General features: G+C 37.9%; 1 protein-coding gene across 1 annotated transcript in view; it reads right to left on the reverse strand.

Annotated features, from left to right (window-relative positions):
- The window catches only part of LOC150104937 (uncharacterized), a 352647-nt gene that overhangs the window by 236054 nt on the left and 89005 nt on the right, over window positions 1-27588 (reverse strand). The window contains exon 5 of the mRNA XM_090395091.1: window positions 4990-5144. Within this exon, the coding sequence (XP_090251217.1) occupies window positions 4990-5144 (155 nt within the window). The remainder of the gene's footprint in view (window positions 1-4989; window positions 5145-27588) is intronic.

The following is a 27588-nucleotide window of genomic DNA, read 5'->3' on the forward strand; positions in this document are numbered from 1 at the left end:
CCTCATCAAACCGCAAAAATCAGGCTTCGCTCAATACGGAGTTGAAAACCCAAACCACAAGATCCATTGGAAAAAGACAAAACTTCTACACAGATTTTCATATAAATATGAACGTTTATATAAAGAAAGTGCTGAAGCCCTACTCCATAGACCAAATCTAAATCACAATGATGTTCTTGCCACCCCTAAAGTATGGGAAATTGTCATACAAAATTGTGTAAAATAATAACTTAACTGTAATTAATTTTAATTTAAGTAATTTAATTCATTTTCATTTAATTTACGTTCAGGCCGCAATGCGTCACTGCACGCAATTTGGATTCCATTGTACGTACGCACCCTTTCTTTTGTCATTCCTAGTTGTGCCATACTGTATTGTTGATGTCCTAAGATACCTAGGATGAAATATTTACATAATAAAAATCCTACTACCGTGGCTCACGTGTGTTAAATTTAGTCATAAAGCTTATGTCTTTAAGCCACATGAACAAACAGATGTATACTCCTGACTGCATTCATTGTGAATATTTTCTATCACAGTTCTGTAACTGCTCATCTGATTTTATAATCTTTTGAAGTAATTCCAGACAACTAAAATATATTTATGTTCAGTTTTTATATTCCACGAGTGTATATTTTCTTGATGATTACCTTGATATAGAGGTCGAAACATTAAGTGTTATTTTCTTTAATTGTAAGGAAAATGATTGTTCTGACACATGCATTCTTGTCTCCATAAATTCTACACAATGAATGCTGACCACCATACCACCCCTGAAAGAAAGTGTCTATTGTATTGATATGCATGCCTGAATGCATTCCTCTTAAATATAATAACAGTTCTGTCACTGCTTACCTGATTTTATAATCTTTTGAAGTAATTACTCCAGACATCCAAAATATATTTATCTTCAGTTTTTATATTCTATTATCATCTTTGATTCCTTTTATAGTATTCTTTCCTGAATTCAAAGCATTTTTAACAGGCTCGAGAACATTTTGTTGCCTTCAAGATATTTATCTTTTAATTCTTCAGTGTTCCTATAACTTTTGATTAGCTAATTTTAAACAAAGCTTTCTTACATTTTTCTTTGTATTCTCTCAAAACATATATTGATTTACTTGCCAGGAACTATCAATATGGTTTATTCTTTTCCCATGCTGCCTTTTTTTAAAACTTCCTGCACCACCATTCATCCTTGCCAATAATTTGCCATCTGCATTCCTCTCTGGCAATAACTGTTTTCTTCAGAGTACGTCACTGAGACTCCAAGGTTTTATTCTTGGATTGACATCTAATCTTGGACTGACACCTTATACTGCTTTGGAATTGCCTTGCCCTACTCCCTGCCTTCTCTAATCTATGAAAAATTTCCTCCAGATTATTAATCTGGTAACAACCATCACCAATTTATATGTCTTAATCATATCCCCCTCTCTTTCTATTTATAAGATTCTGAAAATTGCAATCTCAGTCTGTCTTCATATCCTGCATTGAACAGATCTGACACTAACTTAGTGAATCTTCTCTGAACATTAAGATATGCTCATTCCCCTAAAAACTAGGTGAGTAGATCTGCACTCGGTAATACACGTGTGGCCTGATCAAGGTCTTATACAAGGAACAGAGACTTTTTCATTCTACATGTTAAGATCTTCCTCATCACTGCCATAATCTATTGTGATGCTCTCACACAGTTTTAGCAATGTGATCTCTAAATTTCAAGTCTTTGTCCACCACCACCACTTCCAGATCTCTTATATTTTCTATCTTCTTCAAAATTTCTTCATTTATTATATACTCTGCATCCTATTCTTGCCTATAATTTTTCAAGACTGATACCTTGCAACACCGAACTGGTAGCTCCACTTGTCTAATCACACTATTTAGATTACCTGTAAGACCACAACATCTGCTCTATTTCTTATAGTTCTTCCCAACTTTATCAAATGCAAACAGCTGCATATATCTATTTTTAAGCCTGTCGCAATATCATTAACATTCAAGCTAAATAATCATGGTCCCAAAACAAACTCCTATGGCATGTCATTAGTGACCTTCTTTTGGGATACCACTCTCTCATACACAACTCACTGATACCTACACTCAATGGACAAAACATTACAGATAGGGATGATGGAAAGTTGACACTAGCATCTTCTGCACAGAGGGAAATGTACACAAATCAAATATAGACAGTAAATAAGCAGACATCGGGGCTTCCCAACAGTGTATCGCAACTGATGAAACATGGATAAATGTGGAGATCTTAGCAAATAGGTGGTAAGAACCCTCTGGTTCTTGAGGGCAACCGTATCAAGGGTCTACTGCGAATATACTATCAATGGATGTACCAGCACCCAGTGAGCAAGTAGTGGCCAACCACACACCATTGATCACCAGGGTCAACGTAGACTGTCCAGGTGAACTGCATGGCAACAGCAGCACAAATCACATGTGTCAATGTTAGAGGTCCAAACAGTGTCAGCGAATGAATAGTATGGCATACCATGAGCTACCAGAGCCAATGCCCTAATTGTGTACCACTGTTGACAGCTCGTCATCGGATATTGTGCTTTGCCTGGTGTCAGAACCATTAAAACTGGACCTCTGCAGCATAGACCAGAGTTGTGTGGTCTGATGAATCCCATTATCAGTTGTACTAAGATCTTACAGCTGATGCTGTTTCAGAAGGACAATGCACCACCCCACCAGGCCACAACCATCCAGACATGCCTCAAGAACACTCATTTGAGTTTGGGGGCCCATGGTCCCCTCCAAGGTTCCCAGATCTAAATCTGATTGAATCTCTCTCTCTCTCTGGGATGCCATAGAACGAGACATCAGATTCACATATCCAGGACCAACATCTAAGGCGCAGTTGTGGATAATGATGCAACAGTCATGCCTGGAATTACCTTTGGCGATCATCTGGCATCTGGTGGAGTTAATACCTCAGAGAGTACAAGCTGTTATTCACAGGTATCTCTAATGTTCTGTCCATTAAGTGTATATGACAACTAGTCACCTAACCAACTCATTAATCTATTATCCAACCTCATCTGCTCCAATTTAATACCAGCTTGCCATGTGGCAATTTGATAAATTGCCACATGACAAGTGAACACCCATCTCAGGAACTACATAAATTGAGATACATATACATACTGTATATGTATTTCAGTTTGTCACCCTAACAAACCCATGCTAATCACTCCAGAGAATACTGTTATTATCAATCCAATTCTGAATCCTAGCATTCCTCTAACTCTCCAACAGCTTGACCACACATCCTCAGACACACAGACTGGATTATAGTTTATAGTCTTAATGATATCCCCTTTTTGTGAAAGTGGAACAATTTTATCCTCTTTCCATTCCTTTGGGACTCTCCCTGTTATGAGAATCATGTTAAACAAATACATCAAGAGCACCATTAATCCATGCAGCATTCCTTTCAGACATACAGTAATATGTTTTCAAGTCCTACTGCATTATTACCACTGAGTTTACTTAATTCCTTATATACATCTCCTGCTTGCTCACTATTAGTCCTTCCTCATCATTCATCTATTCTGTAGCACCTCTTGAAGTCACATTCATGAGGATGAAATATTTCTCATGAATACCTCAACTGTATCCTTTACAGCATTATTACCAATCTACCAGATCATTCTACTATAATTATTCTGTCTTCTACTTGCTACCTAAGAAAAAAATTCTGTGATTTATCATGGCCTGGTTGGCTAATTTTAGCTATACTCTACATTTACTATTCTTACATACCAATTTGCTGGCTGGCCTGCTTTTTGTACTTCTCATACAACTAATTATTGCTCTTCTGCTGCCTCCATAAGGCCTTCTTCCAGACTGATGCTTAATCTCTTCATTCATCCATTTTACTACTACCTTATCTAGCCTTTTTATCTTTACAATATACTCAAGTTGCTAGTGGAAAACATTTCTTGATCAGTGCACAAGAAGCATTTGCCTCCCTTCCATCCAACTTCTCTTTTCATGTCATAGCTCCCAGTGGTCCCCTTACAGTTTTCATAAACATTGACCTTACAGTTCTATATATATCCTATCTTCACAGAAGTCTTCATATGGCTGGCCACCTGCCAGGTGGTTCTCTCATGATCATTACCAAATGTAGGGAAATGCACAGTCTCATTCAGAATCACATCCTACAATGAAATGATGAGATCAAAGAATCTTTGATACCTCCTCTTTTACATACTGCCAAAGATAGTTGAATCTTAAGAACTCCAGAAATTCGTTTTTCTTATTCTCAGATGCTCGTTTTTTATTCCACTTGATATTAAAATAATTAAAATCACCCATAATGGTCACTTTTCTCTTGTTCGCTAAGTCAAATTGCCTAGACATTTCTTTGTCTCCAACCTCCACATTCCCTCACCTATAGTAACATTCAATTAATTATCCAACTTAATATGATATGCATTTCGATTCTTTTCAAAACTAAATTGAGATCACTTCCTGTTTCAAATCCTCCTTTTTTTATAACTTATCTATAAATTATAAAAATAAATGTATAAATTACAGTGAAATATGCATAGTGCAGTAGAGGGCCTTCCTACGATAAGTAAGACTCCTGTGAGGTGTCCTGTAACAATAGTAATAAGAGAAATTTATTTCAGTGAAATGTGCAATTTACTATGTTTGGAAAACTCTGCTGCTCTTTTGTAATTAAATCTGATATTATGCAATAATATTTATGCATCACTCATCTAGATGCAAAGAGAAAAAATATGCCATCATGAAAATTACCTTTTATGAATAAAATAATAAAACATCGAACAGACAATATTCTTGTTAACTATAATGTTATAATTTTCTAGCTTTAGTCTTAAAGTCAACGGAAAAGCAAATAAACAAAGGAAGGTATATAGCAAATTATTTTCGATACAGAATTATTCTCTCTCAAATGGAATTAAAATTGATTTATTATAAGACTCTACACTTACGTCTACAACAGTTTTGAGAGCAAAGTCATCCCTAATTCTTCCTTCTTTTCGTGCCCGTGTTGCTATGCTTGATGCCCATACTAATGGCATCCAGTAAGTGGAATGTACTGTTTTCATCTGTTCTATAACTTTCTTCTCATTAGGAAGTAAAATCCCTGCAAAAATGTACAAAATAATTTAGTAAACACTATTCACATTGAATAATACATATTAATTCTTAGGATTGAGTGCCAAAGGATCATTATGATATGTAGAAATGGATAATAATTTGTTTCTTGATGCACTCTCTAAATAGTGTATTATGTTCTTCCATGGTAATATCTGTTTCAATTACATTCTTTGGTAGCTAGGGGTAGGACAGACATAAAAAAAAAGGAAAAGAAATCTAAGTCAGCAGCAATATGAGTGATATACATTTAATTTGCCATGAATACACAAAAAGAATTATTATTATTTTTTTTTATTATTATTATTCAGACCTCCATGGAGTCAAAAGACTCATCGTGGGAGGTCCTTCCTAAGAAACACAAGTCTATCAAGACTCATCGAGGGAGGTCCCTCCTAGGAAACACAAAGTCTATCATACCACTCCTTAAATGCATTGACCTTTCTCACTCTCACCACTCCATCAGGCAATGCATTCCATGGTTCAACCACCCTCCATGCAAAGAAACCACTCCTCACCCTCTTTCTCACAGTTTCCTTTTGTAACTTCCAGGGATGGCCCCTTGTCATGACTCCTTCCCACTATTCAACCAAGCGAAAGAACTCTCCAGTGTCAACCCTGTAACCATCTCTCAACAGTTTAAAAGTCTCAATCATATCACCCCCTACTTCTTCTATCCACCAAACTCTGCAGTCCACATTCCCTCAGCCGATCCTCATAACTAACATTGTACAGTCCTGACACCATCTTTGTTATCCACCTTTGTGCCCTTTCCATAGTTAATTTATCCCCTTCAAATCCTGGGGATCAGATCTGAGAACAACAGTCTAAGTGTGGTCTGATCAGAGTCTTATACAACGGAATGATAACCACTTTATCTCTGCAGGTCAGTGTCCTTCTCATTATTGCAGCAATCCTCTGCTTTACCTTCACTACCTTTGCAATATGTCGCCTAAATTTCAGGTTTCTATCAATCATCAAACCCAGATCTCGTCTCTCCTACTTCCTCCGGTTTAACTCCTCCCATAGAATATGCAACGTCCCATTGATGTGTCCCAAACCTCAAGACCTTACATTTTGCTGCATTAAACTGATTGCAGGGCTACCACATCTGCACTACTACTAATAACCCTTCCCAGCTTCCCAGGAGAGACTGACTGTAAGTGAGCAAGAGTGTATGGGGAGTTGAGTAAACTAGATGTTAATAAGGCTGTGGGACTAGATAATATATGAGCACGTATTCTGAAGGAATGTGCCAGGGAGTTGACACCTGCCTTGATATATTTTTTTAATATGAGTCTTGCACTGGGTTAAGTTCCTAAGGAGTGGAAGGAGGGCAAGATTGTGCCACTTCATAAAGTAGGTGATCGAACTCAAGCATCCAACTATAAGCCTATCTGTGTGTCAAGTGTTGTGGTTAAGTTGTTGGAGAAGCTTGTGAGAACTAGGATCCAGAACTGGGTTGACAACAATGGTATTATCTTTGATGGACAGCATGGATTTGCTAAAGGGAGGTCATGTTTTAGTAATCTATTTATTATTACAATAAAATGACTGCTTCCTTGGACAGAGGAGAAGGATACACAGTAATATACTTGGATTTCGCAAAAGCTTTTGATAGAGTACCTCATGATAAGTTGACAGTCAAACTAGAGCAGATGGGGTTGGATATTAGATTAGTGCATTGGATTGGAGAATGTATCAACAAGTTGTGTATGGGGGGGGGGGGTGCAATATCCAGGAAAAGGAAAGTCACTAGTGGAGTGCCTCAGAGGTCTGTTTCAGGGCCATTACTGTTTAACTTGTATATTAATGAGATTCGCGAAGATTTGGATGGAGATATTCAGTTGTTTACAGATGATGCAAAGTTGGGACGAACCATAAAGAGTAGTGAAGATGTTGTGGCCTTACAAGAAGATTTTAATAAATTGAGTGATTGGGCACGGAAATGGGGATGCAAGTTCAATGTTGCAAAATGTAAGGTTTTAAAATTTGGAAAACAAAGATGGGATGCAGAATTTATGCTATGTGAGAATATATTGTTGGAGGTAGAGAAAATGAGAGATATGAGGTGATAGTGGATAAGGATCTAAAATTTAGGGGACACATCGCCAAAATTGTGAAGACAACACAAAGGCTTCTGGGAATGACGCGGAGAACACTGATGTATAGAATTAGGGAGATTCTTGTTCCATTGTATAAGGCTTTGATTAGGCCACACATGGATTATTGTGCCTAGATTTGGTCAACGGGTTTTCAGAAGGATGAAGAGATGTTGGAAAGGGTCCAAAGGCGACTGACTAAGGTAGTTTCTGATCTCTGGAATGTCGAGTATGAGGAAGGATTGAGAAGATGTAATTTGCAGAGTCTGGTGGACAGGATGAAGAGGGGAGATATGATAGAGACTACAAGTTGGTAAGGGGTTGTTATAGCATCAATGGTTGAGAAGTTCTACAGATAGTGGGAGATCAATGGAGAACCTGAGGTCATCCCTGGAAACTGTATAAAGAAAGAGTGAGATGCAGGTTTTTTTTCGTGCAGAGTTGTGAATGATTGGAATGCCTTGCCTGAGAGTGTGGTGTCTGCAAGGAGTTCGAGTGTGTTTAAGATACAGTATGATGAGATGTGTGTGTGATAAAAGGATCTCCCAGACAAGTCTTTGACTCCATGAGGTCTTAGGATAATAATAATAATATTGCTAAAACAAGAGCGCCCCTTCACAAATCCACGTTGACTGCCACTGATAACATTACCCTCATCTGTGCAATGCTGTATATGGTCCCTCACTACTTTCTCCAAGATCTTCCTAACTACTGATGACACAAACTGGCCTATAATTAATTTTTAGTGGAACCTGTGGCATAGTAATTAAATAATAAAGTAACACGTAAAAAACCACAGTGATATCTTTAATTAGTAAAGGACATATATTTCGTACTGAAATTAACAGTACATCTTCAGTGTCTGTAACAGTAATAGGAATGGAATACAGGCAAATTGGTGATCCATTCGGTGGATCACCTATTTAAATACAATTGTTACCACATGCTCGGAAATAATAGAAATAACAAATTTAATCTATTAAGATAATTGTTTTTTTTACATAAGATAAAAGTCTTCCAGATCTTTGAGAGACATACAGTCATTTCTATTTAAATTCGGTAGGTGTAATAGAAATGACTGTATGTGTCTCTCTCAAAGATCTGGGAGACTTTTATCTTACGTAAAAAAGTATTTATCTTAATAGATTAAATTTGTTATTTCTATTATTTCCTAGCAGGCGGTAACAATTGTATTTTAATAGGTGATTCACCTAACATTTTGCCTGTATGTGCTATTACTGTTACATACACTGAAGATGTACTATTAATTTTAGTACGAAATATATGTCCTTTACTAATTAAAGATATCACTGTGGTTTTTTAATGTGTTACTTTATTATTTGGCCTATAATTATTGATATATATATAATTGATATGCAAATTTGACTTTTTGTTCAGTTTACTATTGGTAGTTGCGATTTCAAAAATGGAATCCAAACCTATGCATGATAACAGCAAATTAAAATTTCCACCTGAAGATTAAGATTTGTGCTGGATTTTTCTTAGTGAATACATTGTTAAAATTAAAAAATTAATATGTGTCAAAAAATGGGAAATGTTATGTGATGTAAAGGGTGAGTAAAAAGAATGAGAGCATCATGGTATGTGCAAAGTGTGATGACAGTTTAGGGCATTCCAAAAATGAGAATAGCATGACGAAAAGTTAGCAAAAATTGGGTGAAGTGCTAGTAATGGAATCTAAAACTTATGCAAGAGTCAATGAAAATGAAAAGTAAAATATGTCTCGAGTGTCTTCGGGGCATCTCTGATATTAGTGATACTAGGGAAAATTTGAATGAAGATATTCAGTTGTCAGCAAATGATGCAAAGTTTGAAAAAACTGAGAGGAGTAGAGCAGATTCTGTGGCTTCATAAGAGGACCTAAATAGACTGAATGAATTGGCATCTGAGTGTGTTTTCAGGGTTGCAAAGTTTAAGGTTTTAAAATTTTATTATTATTATTATTAATATTCTTGTATGGGAAACTCCATGGAGCCCGAAGACTCATCGTAGGAAACCCAAACTATATCCACACAATCTGTCATACCTCTCCTTAAACCCATTAACAAACAAAGACTCACAATTGACTCTGGCAACCCATTCCACTCATTCACAACTCTCCGAGTAAAACATCTAGTCCTCACACCCCCCACTAACCCCACCTTTATTCAACTTCCAGGGATGACTCGTTGTTGGCCCCTGCAGCCAAGTGCTGAAATATTTCTCCTGCATCAATCTTATAAAACGTTTTGAGCAACTTAAACATTTCTATCGAATCTCCACTTTTTCTCCTATCAGCCAACTTCTGCAATCCACAAATCTTCAATCTATTTTCATAGGGAACATTCCACAGACCATTCACCATCTTGGTCACTTGCTTCTGAATCTTCTCCACTGCTTCCTCATCCCCAAGAAATCCAGGAGATCAAACTTGAGCACAGTAATCCAGATGTATCAAGGTCTTATAAAGAGGAATAACAACTTCCTTATCCCTACTTGTTAATGTGTTCTTCAATAGCCAAGTAACCTTATGGGCTTATGCCTGTATACACAATATGGTCTTTAAAGCAACATGGCCAGTCTGGCTGGCTGAGTGATTAGCGAATCCGCTCTCACGCCAAAAGGCTGCGGGTTCGAATCCCGTTGTCGGCACGGATGTTTGTGATTGTCTGTAGAAATACTGGTGGTGGTGGTGATTGACGGTAGATGGCATTGGTGAAGTTGCAGTCAGTTGGTGGAGACAGAGTTGTAGAATAGGTGCCCTCCCTCGATGAGTCTATGGACTCCCTGGAGGTGTCTAATAATAATAATAATAATATTATTATTATTATGTTCTTTAAACTAACTCTCTGTCTATCCACCACCCCTAAATCTCTAGCTTCATCTATTTCCTGGAGTACAGTATCATCAATGTCATACATAACTTATGATCTGTTTATTCCAAAATGCATAACTTTACATTTCTCCACATTAAATTGATATACGTTATCTTTTGCCCAAACAGACAGCCCATTTAAAATGTCCTGCAAGCTCTCCACATCATCTATTACTCTACCTAGTTTTGCATCATCAGCAAACAACTCACCTGTTTTCATGTCAATTCTGCCTCTCCATATACCACTTTTTGATATCTGTCCAGCAGCCACTCTCTTATCCACTTAACCAGCATCATATTCATTCCCATTTCTAATTTGCGTAACAGTGTTCCATGTGGTATTCTGTCAAATGCTTTTGTAAAATCCTGCAAAATCATCATGTAGCCATTTTCCTTTATCCAACTCAGCTGTTACTCTATTATAAAAAGTTAGTAAATTACTAAGGCATGACCGATCCTTCACAAAGCCATGTTGACCCTCATACAGTATCATATTTTTATCTACCCATTCTTGAATTATCTTTTTTTACTAATTTTTCTAGTACTTTTACCACCATGTCTGAGATACTGATTGGTCTATAATTTGCTACTGTAGTCTCAGAACCTCCTTATGCAAGTGTAATTATTTTGTCCTCTTTCCACTACCTTTAAACTCTACCAGAGCTGAGACTTAAAGAGCCTAGTCAGCAGGTACTGCTAGTTCTTTTGCACATTCCTGCAAAACACGAGCTGATATCACATCTAATGTGATATCCTTAGAACCTCCAATTCATCAACCTCTGTTCTCACATTATTGTTTGTCACACATGTTACAGCAGTAACTTCACTTGGATGATAAATGTTTGCAAAATGGTTACTCAGTAACTCAACAATGTTATCTACTTCTGTCACCTCATAGCCATCATCACTCATTAAGATTAATCTTCCATAGTTAAGATTAATCTTGCCATGTAACAAAAGAACTCTCTAGGATTTCCTTTGGCCTGCTCAGCTAGATTCTTCTTGTAATCTGATTTTTCCCTTCCTTAGCATGCAATCTTGCTTGAGCCTTGTACTGTTTTTCAAGAGTTTTCTGTCACATTTCTCCTTATACACCCTCCACAGAATTTTCTTCTTCTGCAGCTCATGCTTAATGATATTACTCATCCATTTAACTCCTATCTGACTAACTCTCCTTACCTTAGGTATACAATTTAATATTGCTTCCTCTAGATGGCCCTTAACTATCTCCCATGCACTATTCACATTCTTCCCTCCAGTGTTTTATGCCATGGCAGAAATTTAAGCTTCTTCTTTAGCTTGTCATAATCACCTGCCTTGTAGTCCCACATATACCCCTTCTTGATAGAATATTCCTCATGTTTTGCAATCTCCCAAGTCAAGACTGCATGGTCACTTTTCCAAATCAGAGGCAATGTGGCTACCTTGTTATGGATAGCTCTTCTGATCCTATGACCAGGTCTAATACTCTCATACCCCTAGTCCCCTCCATCACATACTGCCTCAAGATTTAAATTCTGACTATTATATCTTCTTCTTCTTCTTGGCTTCTTGTGTTAGGCAATTCTCGGCCTGTAATGTTTTCAAGGGTTTAAAAAGTCTTCTGCCTATCTCCTCCAGGGTCATCCTCTTGATCAGTGTCCCTTTGGTTTACATTTCCAGGCAATATTTGGCCATCTGTCTTCATTCATTCTTTCTATGTGGTAGTGGTTTTTCCAGTTCTTTCTATAGTTTGTGATGTCTTCTGTTAATTGTGGATAACTGTTTTTATTTCTGCAGCTTCCACTTGTCTTTTATCTTGTTCTCCCCAAGTCCATGTTTCGCTGCCATATTTCAGAATTGGTTTGGCTATTATTTTATACAGTTTTGTTTGGGGTGTTCCAGACATCTCTTTATTGAAGTGTCTTTTCAAAGTTCCAATGACTGCTAGAAATTTTTGCTTTTCATATGCAATGTCAATTTCTCCACTGGGGCTTATGTAATTTCCTAGATATTTAAATTTGTTCACTTGTTCTATTACTTTGTTGTGGATGACTAGTTTGCATCTTTAATTTCTTTTCCTTGAAGTGCTATTGATTTTGTTTTATTTATTGAGATTTTCATGTCATACTGTTCTATTGTTTTGTTCAATACATGTAGAATTTTCTGTAATTTTTCTAGTCTTCATTTTCAGCAAAAATAACTTGATCATCAGCATACAAAAGGCTGGTTAATTTTTTATTTCCTATTTTAATTCCTGATTTTGTTTTTCCTCCACTCTCTTGAAATTTTCTCTCTCTCTCTCTATATTGAAGAGTATTGGTGATAATCCACTTCCTTCAATGAGACCTCTATTGGTTTTAATTTTTTCGGTTGTTTCATTATTTATTTTAATTTTAATATAGATTTTTTCCATTATATTTGCTATTATTTCATTATATTTGCTTTTTTAGTTTGAGGTGGAGCTTTCCATTCATACAGTATATTGATTAATTTTGTTCTGTTGATTTGATCGTATGCTTTCTCACAATCCAGGAAGGCCATATATGTCGGCAAATTAAATTCCATTATTTTTTCTATAATTTGATTGAATGTAAATGTGGGATCTGTGGACGATCTTTCTTTCCTAAAGCCACATTGTTCTTCACCAATAATTTCCTTGGTCCGTGGTGTTAATTTACTTTTAATTATATCTAGATATATTTTATATCATGTATTTAATAAGGATATTCCTCTGTAGTTTTTACAAATCTTTCTGTTTCCTTTTTTGAATATGTTGATGACTATTGCTGTCTTCCATTTTTGAGAGATGTTTCCTTCATCCCATATTCTGTTCAGGAATTTAACACGTTCGCTGCCACGCTACTTTGGCATGGTCTGTTCCCCTACGCCGAGCTGTTTTACTTCTTCAAGGTCAGTACGATAATCTCGTTACCGGAGGTAAACGACCTACGAGTATACTCGTAGTTGGCTTGTACAGAGCATATACGGTCTATGAGAATACACAGTTTTGAAGCTAGCCCCACAAGCCAAGCATTTTAACTTCTTCAAGGTCACTACAATAGTCTCGTTCCCGGCGGTAAGTGTCCTACGAGTATACTCGTAGCTGGCTTGTGAAGCAGGATTACCCACTATGAGTATACTCGTAGTTGGCAGCGAATGTGTTAATTATTTGTAATTGAAATGGTTTAGAGCTGTATTTGTACAGTTCTGAATTTATTCCATCTTCTCCTGTAGCTTTTCTATTTTTTAGTTTTTCCAATATTTTCTTTAGATCATTTAACTGTACTGGTTCCTCATTTGTTTCTTGACTTATTACTTGTTTTATTTCAATTTGATTATTATTGTTTAGAAGCCTGGTGTAGTTATTGGTGCATTCTTTTGTGGAGGGGCCTTCTAATTGTATATTATCCTTTGTTTCTTGAGTAATTTTTTTAATAATTTTATAGCTCTTTAGTTGCATTGATCCATTCATTATTATTATTCAGGCCTCCATGGAGTCAAAAGACTCATCTTGGGAGGTCCTTTCTAAGAAACACAAGTCCATCAAGACTCATCAAGGGAGGTCCCTCCTAGGAAACACAAAGTCTATCATACCACTCATTAAACGCACTGACTGTTCTCGCTCTCACCACTCTATCGGGCAATGCATTCTATGGTTCAACCACCCTCCATGCAAATAAACCACTCCTCACCCTCTTTCTCACAGTTTCCTTTCTAACTTCCAGGTATGGCCCCTTGTCATGACTCCTTCCCGCTGTTCAACCAAGCAAAAGAACTCCCCAGTGTCAACCCTGTAACCACTTCTCAACAGTTTAAAAGTCTCAATCATATCACCTCTCCTTCTTCTATCCACCAAACTCTGCACTCCACACTCTTCAGCCGATCCTCATAACTAACATTGTACAGTCCCGACACCATCTTTGTTATCTGCTTTTGTACCCTTTCCACAGTTAATTTATTCCCTTCAAATCATGGGGACCAGATCTGAGAAAAATAGTCTAAGTGTTGTCTGATCAGTCTTATACAACAGAATGATAACCCTTTTATCTCTGCAGGTCAGTGTCCTTCTCATTATTGCAGCAATCCTCTGTGTTACCTTCACTACCTTTGCAACATGTCTCATAAATTTCAGGTTTCTATCAATCATCAATCCCAGATCTCTTGTCTCCCCTACCTCCTCCAGTTTAACTCCTCCCATAGAGTATGCACGTCCCATTGATGTGTCCCAAACCTCAAGACCTTACATTTTGCTGCATTAAACTGACACCCCCATTCATTTGCCCATCTATCTAGCTTATTCAAATCCTCTTGCAAGGCTACCACATCTGCACTGTCACTAATAACCCTTTAAAGCTTCACACCATCCCCAAACAAATGAATATTCCCTTGCAATCTACGGACAATGTCAGTGATATAAAGGTTAAACAATATAGGTCCCAGTACTGAGCCCTCTGGAACCCCATTTGTAATCTTCTGCCTCTTTGATATTACTCCACCATACACAACTCTCTGGTAGTTTCTGACCTCTGGAATGTCAAGTATGAGGAAAGATTGAGTAGATACAATCTGCAGAGTCTGGTGGAGAGGAGGAAGAGCGAAGATATGATAGAGACCTACTAGTTGGTAAAGGGTTGTTATAGGATCAATGCTGGAGAAGTTCTACAGAAAATAGTTGGAGATCGAGGAGAACCAGAGGTCATCCCTGGAAACTGTATAAAGAAGGTGTGAGTAGGGGAGTGAGAGGCAAGTTTTTTCGTGCAGAGTTGTAAATGATTGGAATGCCTTGCTTGAGAGTATGGTGTCTGCAGGGAGATTGAATGTGGTCAAAGCACAGTATGATGAGCTGTGTGTGTGATAAAAGGACCTCCCAGATGAGTCTTTGACTCCATGAGGTCGTGGGTAATAATAATATACCTATCGTACAGCCAATCCTGAATCCAGTTGACCCTGACATCCAGACCCATGTGCTGCAACTTGAATACCAGCTTATCATGATCCTTTGCTAAGTCTAGGAAAATGGCAGTATATGCCTTTTCCTCATCTAATGCTCTTGTAACTTTATTATAAAAGACTATCATATTGCTAAAACAAGAGTGCCCCTTCACAAATCCATGTTGACTCTCACAGATAACATTACCCTCATCTGCCCAATGCTGTATATGGTCCCTCACTACTTTCTCCAAGATCTTACTAACTACTGATGACACACAAACTGGCCTATAATTAGATACTTCCAGTCTGCTACCACCCTTATGCAATGGCACTATCTCACCTTCCTTCCATTCCATGGGTACCTTTCCTGCAGCCAGACTTTCATTGAAAAGTCAGGTCAAGGGCACTGTCAGTTTCTTAGCCCATTCTCTCAAAACTCGTGGTGAAATACCATCCTGTCCAACAGCTTTACTAACATCCAGAGTATTCAGTATGTGGAGCACACTCTCCTCCTGCACCTCTAAACTTCAAACCTGCTCTATCCCTGTAGTATTCAAATCGACTCCTCCAGAATGAAATTCTCCAATAAAGTGTTCATTGAACAATTCCACTATGTCCTCTGCGTCAGTAACGCGATTCCCATTTTTATCTCAAAATGTTATTCTTCCACAGTCATTTCTCCTCCTACTGGGCACATAGCTAAAAAATTTCCTAGGATTTTCCTTGGATCTAAGGGCCAATCTTTTCTTATATTCCAGTTTTGCCTTCCTTACCATACTAGTCACTCCCCTGGCCTGTGTCTTATATTCCTCATGCATCTTCTCTTCACCTGTCTCCTTATATCTCTTCCATAGCCTCTTTTTCGCATGCAGTTCCCATTTAATATTGTTTGTCATCCACTTTACTCCAAATTGTGTCCTCTTCTTCACTCGTGGAATACAGCTTACCATTTCTGCTAAAATATTCCTTCACAATTTCCTAAGCACTAATGATATCCAGGCCTTGCAATTCCTCCCTCCATGATACTTCTCCAAGTTGACGTCTAAGACTATTATAATCACCTGTTTTCTAATTCCACGTACGTTCCCGTCTCTTTGATGCTCCTGCATGTCTATTCATTTTCCAAGTCAAAACCATATGGTCACTCTCTCCAACTGGTGGGAGAGATGTCATCTCAGTTATTATCAACTCTTCTAATGCTATAACCAAATCCAAACTCTTGTTCCCTCTGTTACAGATTGCCTAAGACTTTTGTCCCTCAATACTTCTAGAAATTCCATTCCCTTATTGCTACATGCATCTTCCTCTCCCCAATTTATACTGCTGTAGTTAAAATCTCCATAAAACAATCATTCTTCTTGCACTTGCCATGCTCAACTGTCTCAACATCTCCTAGTCCCCACCCTCTGTGCTCCTTGGTCTGTAGCAACACGCCACTAAATATCCTGTCTTGCCCACCTCCACCTTACACCATATGCTTTCAAAATCTTTGTCAAGCTCTAATCTTGATACAAATTTTTCCCAGTCTTGTGTTCTGATTTTCCTGATTTCTCTTATTGTTATTGCTCTGATTCTTTTATATTCTATTTCATTTCCTATGGTTCTGTCATTTAACCATTTGAGGTACATTTTTTTTTCTTTCTTATTAAAGATTCTATTTCTAGGTTCCAGGCTCTGAGTCCTATCTTTTTTCTTTGCAGTTTGTTCCTATGGTTTCATATGCTGCTTATTTTACAATTTGTTTAACGTTTTGCCATTCATTGTCTATATGTGTATCTTCATTTAATTTCTTTGTATGATTTGTAAGTCTTCTTTGATATATTCTGATACTATCTTGCTGTAATAATTCTATCTTAAATTGCCCCTGCTTTTGTTTTTGTGTTCTTATATTATATATGATGATAAAAATCTGATTTAAACCAAGTTGGCTAAAAATAAAATAGAAAATGCTGATAAGCAAAACTAAAAACTTTCTTTGTTATAAGATTCCAGAACTAGGCAACAATATATCAAAAACGCACTGATTAAAAAACAGAAAACACACAAAAATCAAATATAGAAGCTGAATGGGGAAAATCTGAAACAGATTCTGTGAAAAGCAGAAGATTAAGATTACGAATAAAGAGGAAATTTCAGGAATACAGAAACAGAGAATAAAACATTTTATTTCACAAAAAGAGAAATAAGAAGAAACCAAATAAAGACAGAACAATTTTGAAACAACTCAGTAAACTGAAAGAGAATATACAACAACCAAGAACTTTCCACACAGTAAAACGGATGAATAAAGAAATAAAAGAAATGTCAAAATGCATTAGAAAAATGGATAAATCAGAAAAAAAATATATAGGAGGTATATGAGGACTTAAGTTGATGTAATTAGTCAATGGGTCTCAACTGTATATTATTAAGTGTGTTGAAGGAATGTTCCAGGGAATTACTGGAAACCTCGGTACAACTGTTTGATATGAATCTTTGCAAAAAGGCAAGTCTCCAAGAGTGGAAATATGATAAAAATGGTTCCATTTCACAAGCATGTGGGGGGAGGGGGAGAGAGGAATAAGAATGAGGCTACAAATTATAGATTAGTGCATGTCTAGGGCTGAAGTTATGGTGTTAGATGGGTTGATGAAGACTAAGATTCAGAATTGGATACTTGCATACTTTAACAAGGTGACAAATTCACTGGATAAAGGAGATGAATATACTTGGATTTTTTTAATATGATAGACTGCCACAATATAAGCTTGTAACTAAGGTGAAACAGATGAGATTGGACAGGAGGCTAGTAAGTTGGATAACTGATTGGCTGTCAGATAGTATAAGCAGTTAAGTATGCAGGAGTGGTATCTCAAAAGAGGAAGATCACTAGAAGAGTGCTGCAGGGATCATCAGTTTTTGGTGCCATTATTGTTTAACTTATATGTTAATATTGGGACAGGCGTAACTGAAGATATGCAGCTGTTTGCAGTTGATGCAAAGTTTGGAAGAACTATGTAAAGCACAGCAGACTGTGGCCTTGCAGGAAGATTTATTATTATTATTACATCAACTCTCTTGATAGGGTCAAAGACTCATCAAGTAATGTTGCCAAGTGTAAGGTCTTGAAATCTGGTAGAAAGGATGGAATTCAAAGTATACAATTAATAGGGAAATTTTGAAGAAGGTTGAAGAGATGAGAGACCAGGGAGTGAAGGTGGACAAAGACTTGAAGTTTAAGGGTAACAGTACTGAAACTGTAAAAGGATCACAATAAATTATGACAATGTCAAGAAGGACCTAGGCATGCAGAAGTGAAGAGGCTATGATTCCCTTATATACAATCTTGATCAGGCCTTATATTGACTACTGTGCACAGATCTGGTCTAGTTTTCAAAGGGGATGAGAATATCATAAAGTGGTTCCAGAGAAGATTCACTGTCTTTGCCAGGTCTATAGAATGTGGGATATGAAGACAGATTACGGGAATGCAATTTGCAGAGCCTCGTGAATAGAAGGAGATAAATATTTTGAGACATATAAGTTGGTAAGGGGTTGTAATCATATTAATGTGAAGGAGTGAATTTTTCATAAAGTAGAAGGAGACAAGAATAAAACAAGAAGCCATCCCTAGAAACACTATATAAGAAGGGCATGAGCAAGTAAGTGAGGAGCAGGTTGTTTCTATGGAGATTGGTTGGTGACTGTTTCAGCTCTGTTTGTTCTAAAGGTACTCTCAGGAAACATGGAGTTCTCAACAAGCTGAACATGGAGTTCAGCTTGTTGAGAACAGTGGATAATCGTGAGATATAGGCTGAAATGAGTGATGAAACAGTTGTTATGAGTCAAATTGCTCTCTTCTGGACAGCATCAAGAATTTTTAAGAAGGTTTTAAACACAACATTTGAAATAATTGAACAGTATTCTAAGAATGGAAGATCATGTTAATCTGGACCGGATTAACATTATTATTACGGGTATCTCCATGGAGTCAGTAGACTCATCGCGGAAGACCTAAACTATCAAAACAATATTTATCATACCTCTTCTTGAATTCATTTACAGACGAAGAACTCACAACTGAGTCAGGCAATGCATTCAACTCATTCACTACCCTCCAAGCGAAAAACCTAGTTCTCACACCCTTGTTAACCACACTTTTCCTTAATTTCCAGGGATGACCTCTTGTTCTTCCATCACCATCAACACAGCTGAAATATTTCCCCTGCATCAATCTTATAAAAAAACTTTTAAGTAATTTAAATGTTTCAATCATATCCCCATTCTCTGCCTATCAACCAACCTCTGCAATCCACAAGCTCTCAATCTATCAATGTAGGAAGCATTTTTTACATCACTCACCAACTTAGTCACTCTCCTCTGAACCGTTTCCACAACTCCCTCATCTCCAAGGAATCCAGGTGACCAGACCTGAGCACAGTAATCCAAATGTGGATGTATCAATGCTTTATAAAGGGGAATAATAACCTCTTTATCTCTGGATGTTAGTGTGTTCCTCAATAACCAAGTAATCCTATGTGCAATCTTGGACACCTTAGTAATGTGTCCCTTGAACTTCATCTCCCTATCCACCAACATCCCCAAGTCCCTAGCCTCATCAATCTCTTGGAGTACTGTTCTACCAATGTGGTACACAGCTGGTAATCTTTTAATCTCGAAATGCATAACTTTACACTTTTCCACATTGAACTGACATCCATTACCTTTTTGCCCATTTTGCCAGCTTATTTAAATCATCCTGCAAACTCTCAACATCAGCTTGATTGTTTATTGCACTACCCAACTTTGAATCATCAGCAAACAACTGAATGTCTCCCTTCAAGCCATTTCCTATATCATTTATGTACAAATTAAACAATAACGGCCCAAGCAGAGAGCCCTAAGGCACACCACTGGTCACCTGGACTCTGCTCCTCCATACACTACTTTCTGGTATCTCTCCATGAACCATTCTCTTATTTATATCACCAGTTTAGTATCCATCCCCATCTACTCTAATTTGCACAACAGTATTCCATGGGGTATCCTGTCAAAAGCCTTAGCAAAATCCAGAAGTATTATGTAGCCATTCCCCTTGTCCAACTCAGATGTCATTCTATTATAAAAAGTTAATAAACTGCTAAGGCAGGATAGACCTTTAACAAAACCATGTTGGCCCCTATAGAGTATCATATTCTGATTCACTCATTCTTGAATTCTGTCCTTAACCAACTTTTCCAATACAGAAGATGATCGGTTAATGATCATAATCCGTTCAAAGATGATGTTCATTACCCAAATTGTTTGTTATCTGATCATCGATTTACCATAGATTTTTATGGGAATTTGATTAATTCGTTCTGGAGACCCAAAAAAAAAATAATAATAATTATATAATTTCTTACTACGTTTATTTATAATAACAATAATACATAATACACAGTCTTACATTTTCATCAGTCATGTTTTTTTTTCCATTTGTGGGGTGTTAAAGAATCTGTCCAATGTCAATTGCTTTTCTCTTGTAGAGATCCCCAAGCCTATTGACCTCAACCTGGTTTGGGTGCCATTCTATGACCGTTGTTCTGACATCCTCCCACTTCTTCAAAAGATCTTTAATAGTACATGTCAGCATTGGTCCTCTTTTGTCTTCCTCTTTTTCAGAAGAAAACACATCTCGCTGAGTTTCTTGGTGTTCTTCATTCAAGAGTTCTTGGAGTTCTGTCATCAGATCATTTTCATGTTCCATTATGAGCTCTTCAATGTCATCTTCATTCACCTCCAATTCCAGATCTCTAGCAGTTGTCACAATTTCATCCATAATTTCAGGGACATCATCCCCATCTCCCTGAATGCAGGATGGACACAGCTTTTGCCAAGCAGAATTCAACTGTCGTTAAGTGACTTCTGACCATGCCTTTTGAATGAGCCAGATAGCTTCAAGAATATCAAATTTTTCTTTCCAAAACATTTTTAATGTCATCGTTGAGAAGAACTGGCATGCTTTAAAACAAACACCGACGAAACAGCACGAGAGTGTACAATTTCTTGAAACCCGCAATAACCTCCTGATTGATTGACTGAATCAACGAAATGGTATTTGGAGGCAGAAACTGAACTGCAGCCAGGGAAAGTCTTTCAGCAAATTATCTTCAAGGTCTTTTGGGTATCCTGGTGCATTGTTCAACAGCAACAGTGCTTTCAATGGCAATTCATTGGTCTGAAGGTAATCCTTGATGCTTGGGGCACAAACTTTAAACAGCCATTCTTTGAAAAGAACCTGCGTGACCCCTGCCCTTTCATTCGATCTCCACATCCCTGGCAGTCTTTCTTTAATTATGGAATTTTTGTTGAATGCTCTAGGGTTCTCAGAGTGATAAACAAGAAGCGGTTTAAGCTTCATATCACCACTAGTGTTAGCTCCCAAAAGTAACGTCTATCGGTCTTTCATGGGTTTATGCCCAGGAATATTTTTTTCATCTTTCATGGTGTAGGTACGGTTCGGCATGTGCTTCCAAAATAAACCAGTTTCATCACAACTGAAAATTTGTTGTGGACAAATTTGAAATTTGAGACAGAACTTCTCAGCTTCTTCTTTATCTGCACTAGCAGACTCACTGTGCATTAACACATGTTCAATGCCAGATCTCCATCTAAACTTTGCAAACCATCCAGTGGTAGCCTTGAATTCTATCTCCTCATGTGATGAATGTGGAGTTTGTTTCTTCAGTTCTTCAAAAATTTCTCTAGCCTTCTCTTGAATGATAGTCATACTAGTTACATCTCTTTTCATTTCCCTTTTTTTTATCCAAACTAAAAGCAATCTCTCCATTTTTTTATGGATGGCACATCTTTGTTTCTCAGATGTGATTTTCATTACTAGTTTAGCTGCTTGAGTCTTCTTGATTATATCTTTCTTCTAAGATTGTGCCTACTATAGACCTGTTCAAGCCATACTGCCTAGCAACATCAGATATCTTCTGCCCACTCCCAACCTTGGCTATTATCTCTTGCTTGGTTTCTATGGTGAGCACAGTTCTTGACATTCCACTCTTTTCAGGCCCCATACTATTATCAGTTTTTTTTTTAAATAAAAAGTTCAGAAAAGCATTTACAAAAATTCAGAGAACAGAAATCAACTAGTGCACAAAAAGGTTATGTATACAACTGTCAAAGTCTCGTTCCAGAAATCGTTCATAGATGGCAGTAAAATACAGTTCTACAAATCTTACAGTGTCGCTTCTTCTTGTGTTTGTTCCGTGAGGTATTCGTTATCCAAACATGTGTTTGTTGTCCAAACATAAAAATCTTTCGCAAAAATGTTCGTTGTCCGATTTGTTAGCAGTCCGAACTGTTTGTTAACCGATCACCCACTGTACTTTTACCACCACTCCAGAGATGGTAATAGGTCTGTAATTAACTATCGCAGTCTTAGAACCACCTTTATGCAAAATAACCACTTTGCCTTCCTTCTAAGGGACCATACCAGAGTTCAAACTTAAGTTAAATAACCAAGTGAGAGGCATTGACAATTCCTTGCGGAGTGCGGTCGGAGTGTGGTTAGATAAAGGTTAGATAATAAAGGATTGAATGTGTGTAGAAAATGTAGGGAGAATGCGGAATTGAAGTGTATTTCGGATCGTGAGTGTGATATTTTTGTCAACCTTCAGAATGAAGGAAATAGGGATATGACAAGAAACGGCAAGGTTGTACATGAAAATTGTGAGAGTGTGAATGTAGAAAGTGTGAATGATAGTATAAATGGTTTCTCAGAGAACAAAAAAGATGAGATAGATGCATTGAGTGAGATCGCGTTGTTGAATAGTGCGATAGAAAGAGCAAAACAGCAGCTAGAGTGCATGAACAAAAGTAGACTGAATGAACCAACCAATAATAAAAGGTATGACAGGAAAAATAGACGTATGAATGTGAACATGAACAAAATGAAGGATAGAGTGCAGTATGGAGACTCGTTAGTACGAGGTGTGTTAGTAGAGGATTTGACAAAATAGCACCAACCTGGTGCGACCATAAAGGACGTAACTGCATCTATTAGAGAGCAAAAGGAAAGGGTGAAAGAAATGATTGTTGTGGCAGGTACGAATGATTTGAAAGGAGATAAAATGGAAATGATAGAAGACCTGAATGAATTGTTTGAGGTAGCAAAAGAAAAGAGTGAGAGAGTTAGAATGATTAGTCTTTTGCCATGGTATGACAGTGAAATGTTTAAAAGGAGGGCTATAATTGCAAATGACTTTATGCGTGGGTTATGTATGACGAGTGGTGTGGAATTTGTGGATGTGTGGAGTGAGTTTGATGGGCGAAAGGATCTATATAAGATGGATGGCTTGCATTTGAATGGTTACGGTGTAAGAAGACTTGAGAAAGTGTTGCTGAATGTAGTGGATGTGCAAATTCAGGGAAACTAGATTTGTTAGGGGGGGGGGGGGAGTAGAGATACAGTCCTTATGGAGGCAGTTGAATGTAAGAATGAATATAATATGCCAGAGCACATAAGGACAACAAATCTGAGTGGGATAGTTAATATAAGGCATCAAGGTAGGGTTGGGGCTAATGGGGGTCTTAAATTCATGTACACTAATACTAGGAGTATTAGGAACAAGAAGGAAGAGTTTTTGGCCATGGTTGGCACTTCCAGATCACAGGTTATAGGTATTAGTGAAACATGGCTGACTGTAGATGATATAACTAGTGGGATTGAATGTGATGGGTATAGTGTGTTCAGGAATGACAGAGAGAATAAAATGGGGGGAGGAGTATTGTTGATGATAGCTGATGAGCTCCAGCCAAGGAGAATAGAAGTTGAATTGCAGGATAGAGAAAAGAGCACATTTGAGGCCATTTGGTGTGAGATTGTGGCTAGCAGAACTAAATATACAATTGGGTGCTGCTATAGACCAGGTGATGGAAAAGATGGTGGTGACAGTATGCACAAGCAAATAGAAGAAATGGGTGGAAGGAGGGTGATTATTATGGGAGATTTCAACTATGGTCGCACTGATTGGAGTGAGGAGAGGACACACGGGAGGAAGGAACTGGATTTTATGCGGTTATTAAGGGATAACTATCTGCGACAGCATGTAATGGAAAATACTAGGGGTCAGAGAGTGCTTGACCTAGTAATTACATCTGAGGATTTGGCTGTAACAAATATGACCACATTGCCACCAATCGGTGAGAGTGATCATAGGGTCTTAACTTGGGAGGTGGCTAAAGGTGTAGAATTTTCAATTAAGACAGGGTACATGTGGAATTATCGGGCTGGAAAGTATGACAAACTTAGGAGTTTGATTGGTTCAGAGCCATGGCATGTACAACTGCAAGGACTAGAAGTTGATAGTGCATGGGAGGTAGTTAAGAAGTGCATGCATGAAGCAATGGCTGACTGTATACCTAGAGTCCGAATAATAAATCAAGTAGGGGTTAAATGGATGAATAACACCATTAAGCTTGAGTTGCAAAAAAAGAAACAACTATGGAGGGAATTTAAGGAGAAGGGTGACCGGCAGGCACATAAACGGTATAAAGCGCAGGCCAGAAGGGTGACAAGTGTGGTAAGAAAAGCAAAAAAGGATTACGAAAGAACATTGGCCATGCAGGATAAAGAGAATCCTAAACAGTTTTTTAGATATGTAGCAAGTAAAAGGAAAAATGTACATGGCAGATTGATTTTAAAGAATGCCGATGGTAGGGAGGTAACTGAATCAGTTGAGATAGTTGAGTTACTGAGTGAGCACTTTGCAAAAGTATATCATCCAGGTGGTGACATTGCAGAAACGAATAAACCAGTAGATTATACGGGAATTGTGGTTAATGAAGTGGAGGTGAGTAGTCTATTGCATAACCTCAATGTCAATACATCTGTGGGATTGGATGGTATACCAGCTCGTGTTGTACGAGAAGCAGCTAAAGAATTGTCAGTACCCTTGACCATTTTGTTTACTTTGAGTCTCGGGTCTGGGTTAGTCCCGAGCGGGTGGAAAGAGGGGAAAATAGTTCCACTGCATAAAGGTGGTTCCAAGACTGCTGTTGTAAATTACCGACCGATTAGCATATCAGGAATCATTGTCAAGGTCTTAGAGAAAATAGTCAAGAGGAAAATACAAGATTGGATAGAAGAAAATGGGATACTGTATCGGGGACAGCATGGTTTTGTGAAGGGTAGGTCATGCCTCAGTAACTTTCTCACGTATTATAACACAGTGACGGCTGAACTGGATAAGGGTAATGGGTTTACGGTGATTCTACTGGACCTTGCCAAGGCCTTTGACAGGATTCCACATGGAATTCTAATCAGTAAATTGCAGCATATGGGAATGGACATAGGGTTGGTGAGATGGATAGGAGGGTGGTTGACGGAGAGATATCAGAGAGTGGTTTACTCGGGAGTAGAGTCCACAAGACGGCCTGTGACTAGTGGTGTGCCACAAGGATCTGTTCTTGGACCACTGCTGTTTAATTTGTTCATAAATGATATAGGAAATGATCTGAGAGGAACAGTTCATTTGTTTGCGGATGATGCGAAGTTGGGTAGGGCAATAGTGAATGCAGATGACGTCAAAATTTTGCAAGATGATTTGGATAGATTGGAGGTCTGGGCTAAGGAGAATGGATGTCAGTTTAATGTGGCAAAATGTAAGGTTATGCATTTTGGGGTGAAAAGATTGGCGGCAGTTTACTGCATTGGTGGAACCCTGCTCCAGGAAATTGATGAGGCATGAGATTTAGGAGTGTTGGTAGATAAGGAATTGAAATTTAGGGGACACATTGCAAAAGTGACCAAAACAGCTCATAAAATCACTTGGTTGCTGAATAATACGTTGACAAGCAGAGACAAGCAGGTTATTGTTCCTCTGTATCGAGCCTTGATAAGACCCCATCTAGACTACTGTGCTCAGATTTGGTCACCTAGGTTTCTTCTTGATGGGGAGGAGGTGGAGAGGATCCAGAGGCGAGTGACTAAGATGATAGCAGGTCTGTGGAATGAACCGTATGAGAACAGGTTGAGGATTTGTGGGTTGCAAAAATTGGTTGATAGGCGGAGGAGGGGAGATATGATTGAGACATTCAAATTACTGAAGGGTTTCTATAAAATTAATTCAGAAGATATTTTTGAGAACAGGGCTGGTTGTGGGGGGACTAGGGTACATCCATGGAAACTGGGCAAAAGTGTGGTTAGTAAAGGTATTAGAGCTGGGTTCTTTACTTTTAGAGTAGTGAATGAGTGGAATGCGCTCCCTGAGTCTGTGGTGGATGCTGTGACAGTGAATGAGTTTAAGGTGAGTTATGATAGATACTGTATGAATGTCAAATAGTTGTGATGAATATGATTTGGGGCCTCCCTCGATGAGTCTAATGACTCCCTGGAGTTGCCCGTAATAATAGTAATAATAGTAATAACTGTCAAAGTCTCGTTCCAGAAATCGTTCATAGATGGCAGTAAAATACAATTCTACAAATCTTACAGTGTCGCTTCTTCTTGTGTTTGTTCCGTGAGGTATTCGTTATACAAACATGTGTTTGTTGTCCAAACATAAAAATCTTTCGCAAAAATGTTCGTTGTCCGATTTGTTAGCAGTCCGAACTGTTTGTTAACCGATCACCCACTGTACTTTTACCACCACTCCAGAGATGGTAATAGGTCTGTAATTAACTATCGCAGTCTTAGAACCACCTTTATGCAAAATAACCACTTTGCCTTCCTTCTAAGGGACCATACCAGAGTTCAAACTTAAGTTAAATAACCAAGTGAGAGGCATTGACAATTCCTTTGCACATTCACACAACACCCGAGCTGATATTCCATCTAAACCTACAGCAGTGTTGGCATTTAAATTCTGAAATGTATTAAGTACCTCTGATTTATTAACTTCAATTCTTACATTAGTTATTGCTACAAGTACAGAGATATCCTCACATGGGTGATAGACTTTTGAAAAGTGATCACTCAGTAACTCTACTATTACATCTGAATTGGTCACCTTAATGCCATCAGCACCCACTAAGGTTATCTTTCCAAAGTTATTCTTCCTTTTACTTGCCACATAGCAGAAGAACTCTTTGGGATTACCCTTGATCTCCTTGGCTAAGGTCTTCTCATAATCTGATTTAGCTTTTCTTACTATTATGGTAACCTTCCTAGCTTGGGCCTTGTACTACTCATGAGTATGCTGATTGCAGTTCTCCTTGTAAATTCTCCATGACATTTTCTTTTTTTGCAGATCAAGCCTGATACTACTACTCATCCATCTAACGCCTACCTTGTTTGCCTTCCTGACCCTTCTTAAGAGAGAAATCCACAAATTTTGCAACCTCCCTAGTCAATATCACATGATCGCTCTCACCAATTGGAGGTAATGAGGACACCTTACTTATGCACATGTCCTCTGAACCTATGACCAGATCCAACACTCTCACACTGCAAGTCCCTTCAGTTATGTGCCGTTTCATGTAATTATCTCTTAGAAGGTGTATGAATTCCATTTCCTTTTTGCCACGTGATATTTCCTGCTTCCAATTGATATCACCATAATTAAAATCCC

This window comes from Typopeltis vanoorti, chromosome 7 (assembly GCF_054136105.1).
Source record: "Typopeltis vanoorti isolate ZY-2024b chromosome 7, IOZ_Tvanoo_1.0, whole genome shotgun sequence".
In the NCBI taxonomy this organism is placed as follows: Eukaryota; Metazoa; Arthropoda; class Arachnida; order Uropygi; family Thelyphonidae; genus Typopeltis; species Typopeltis vanoorti.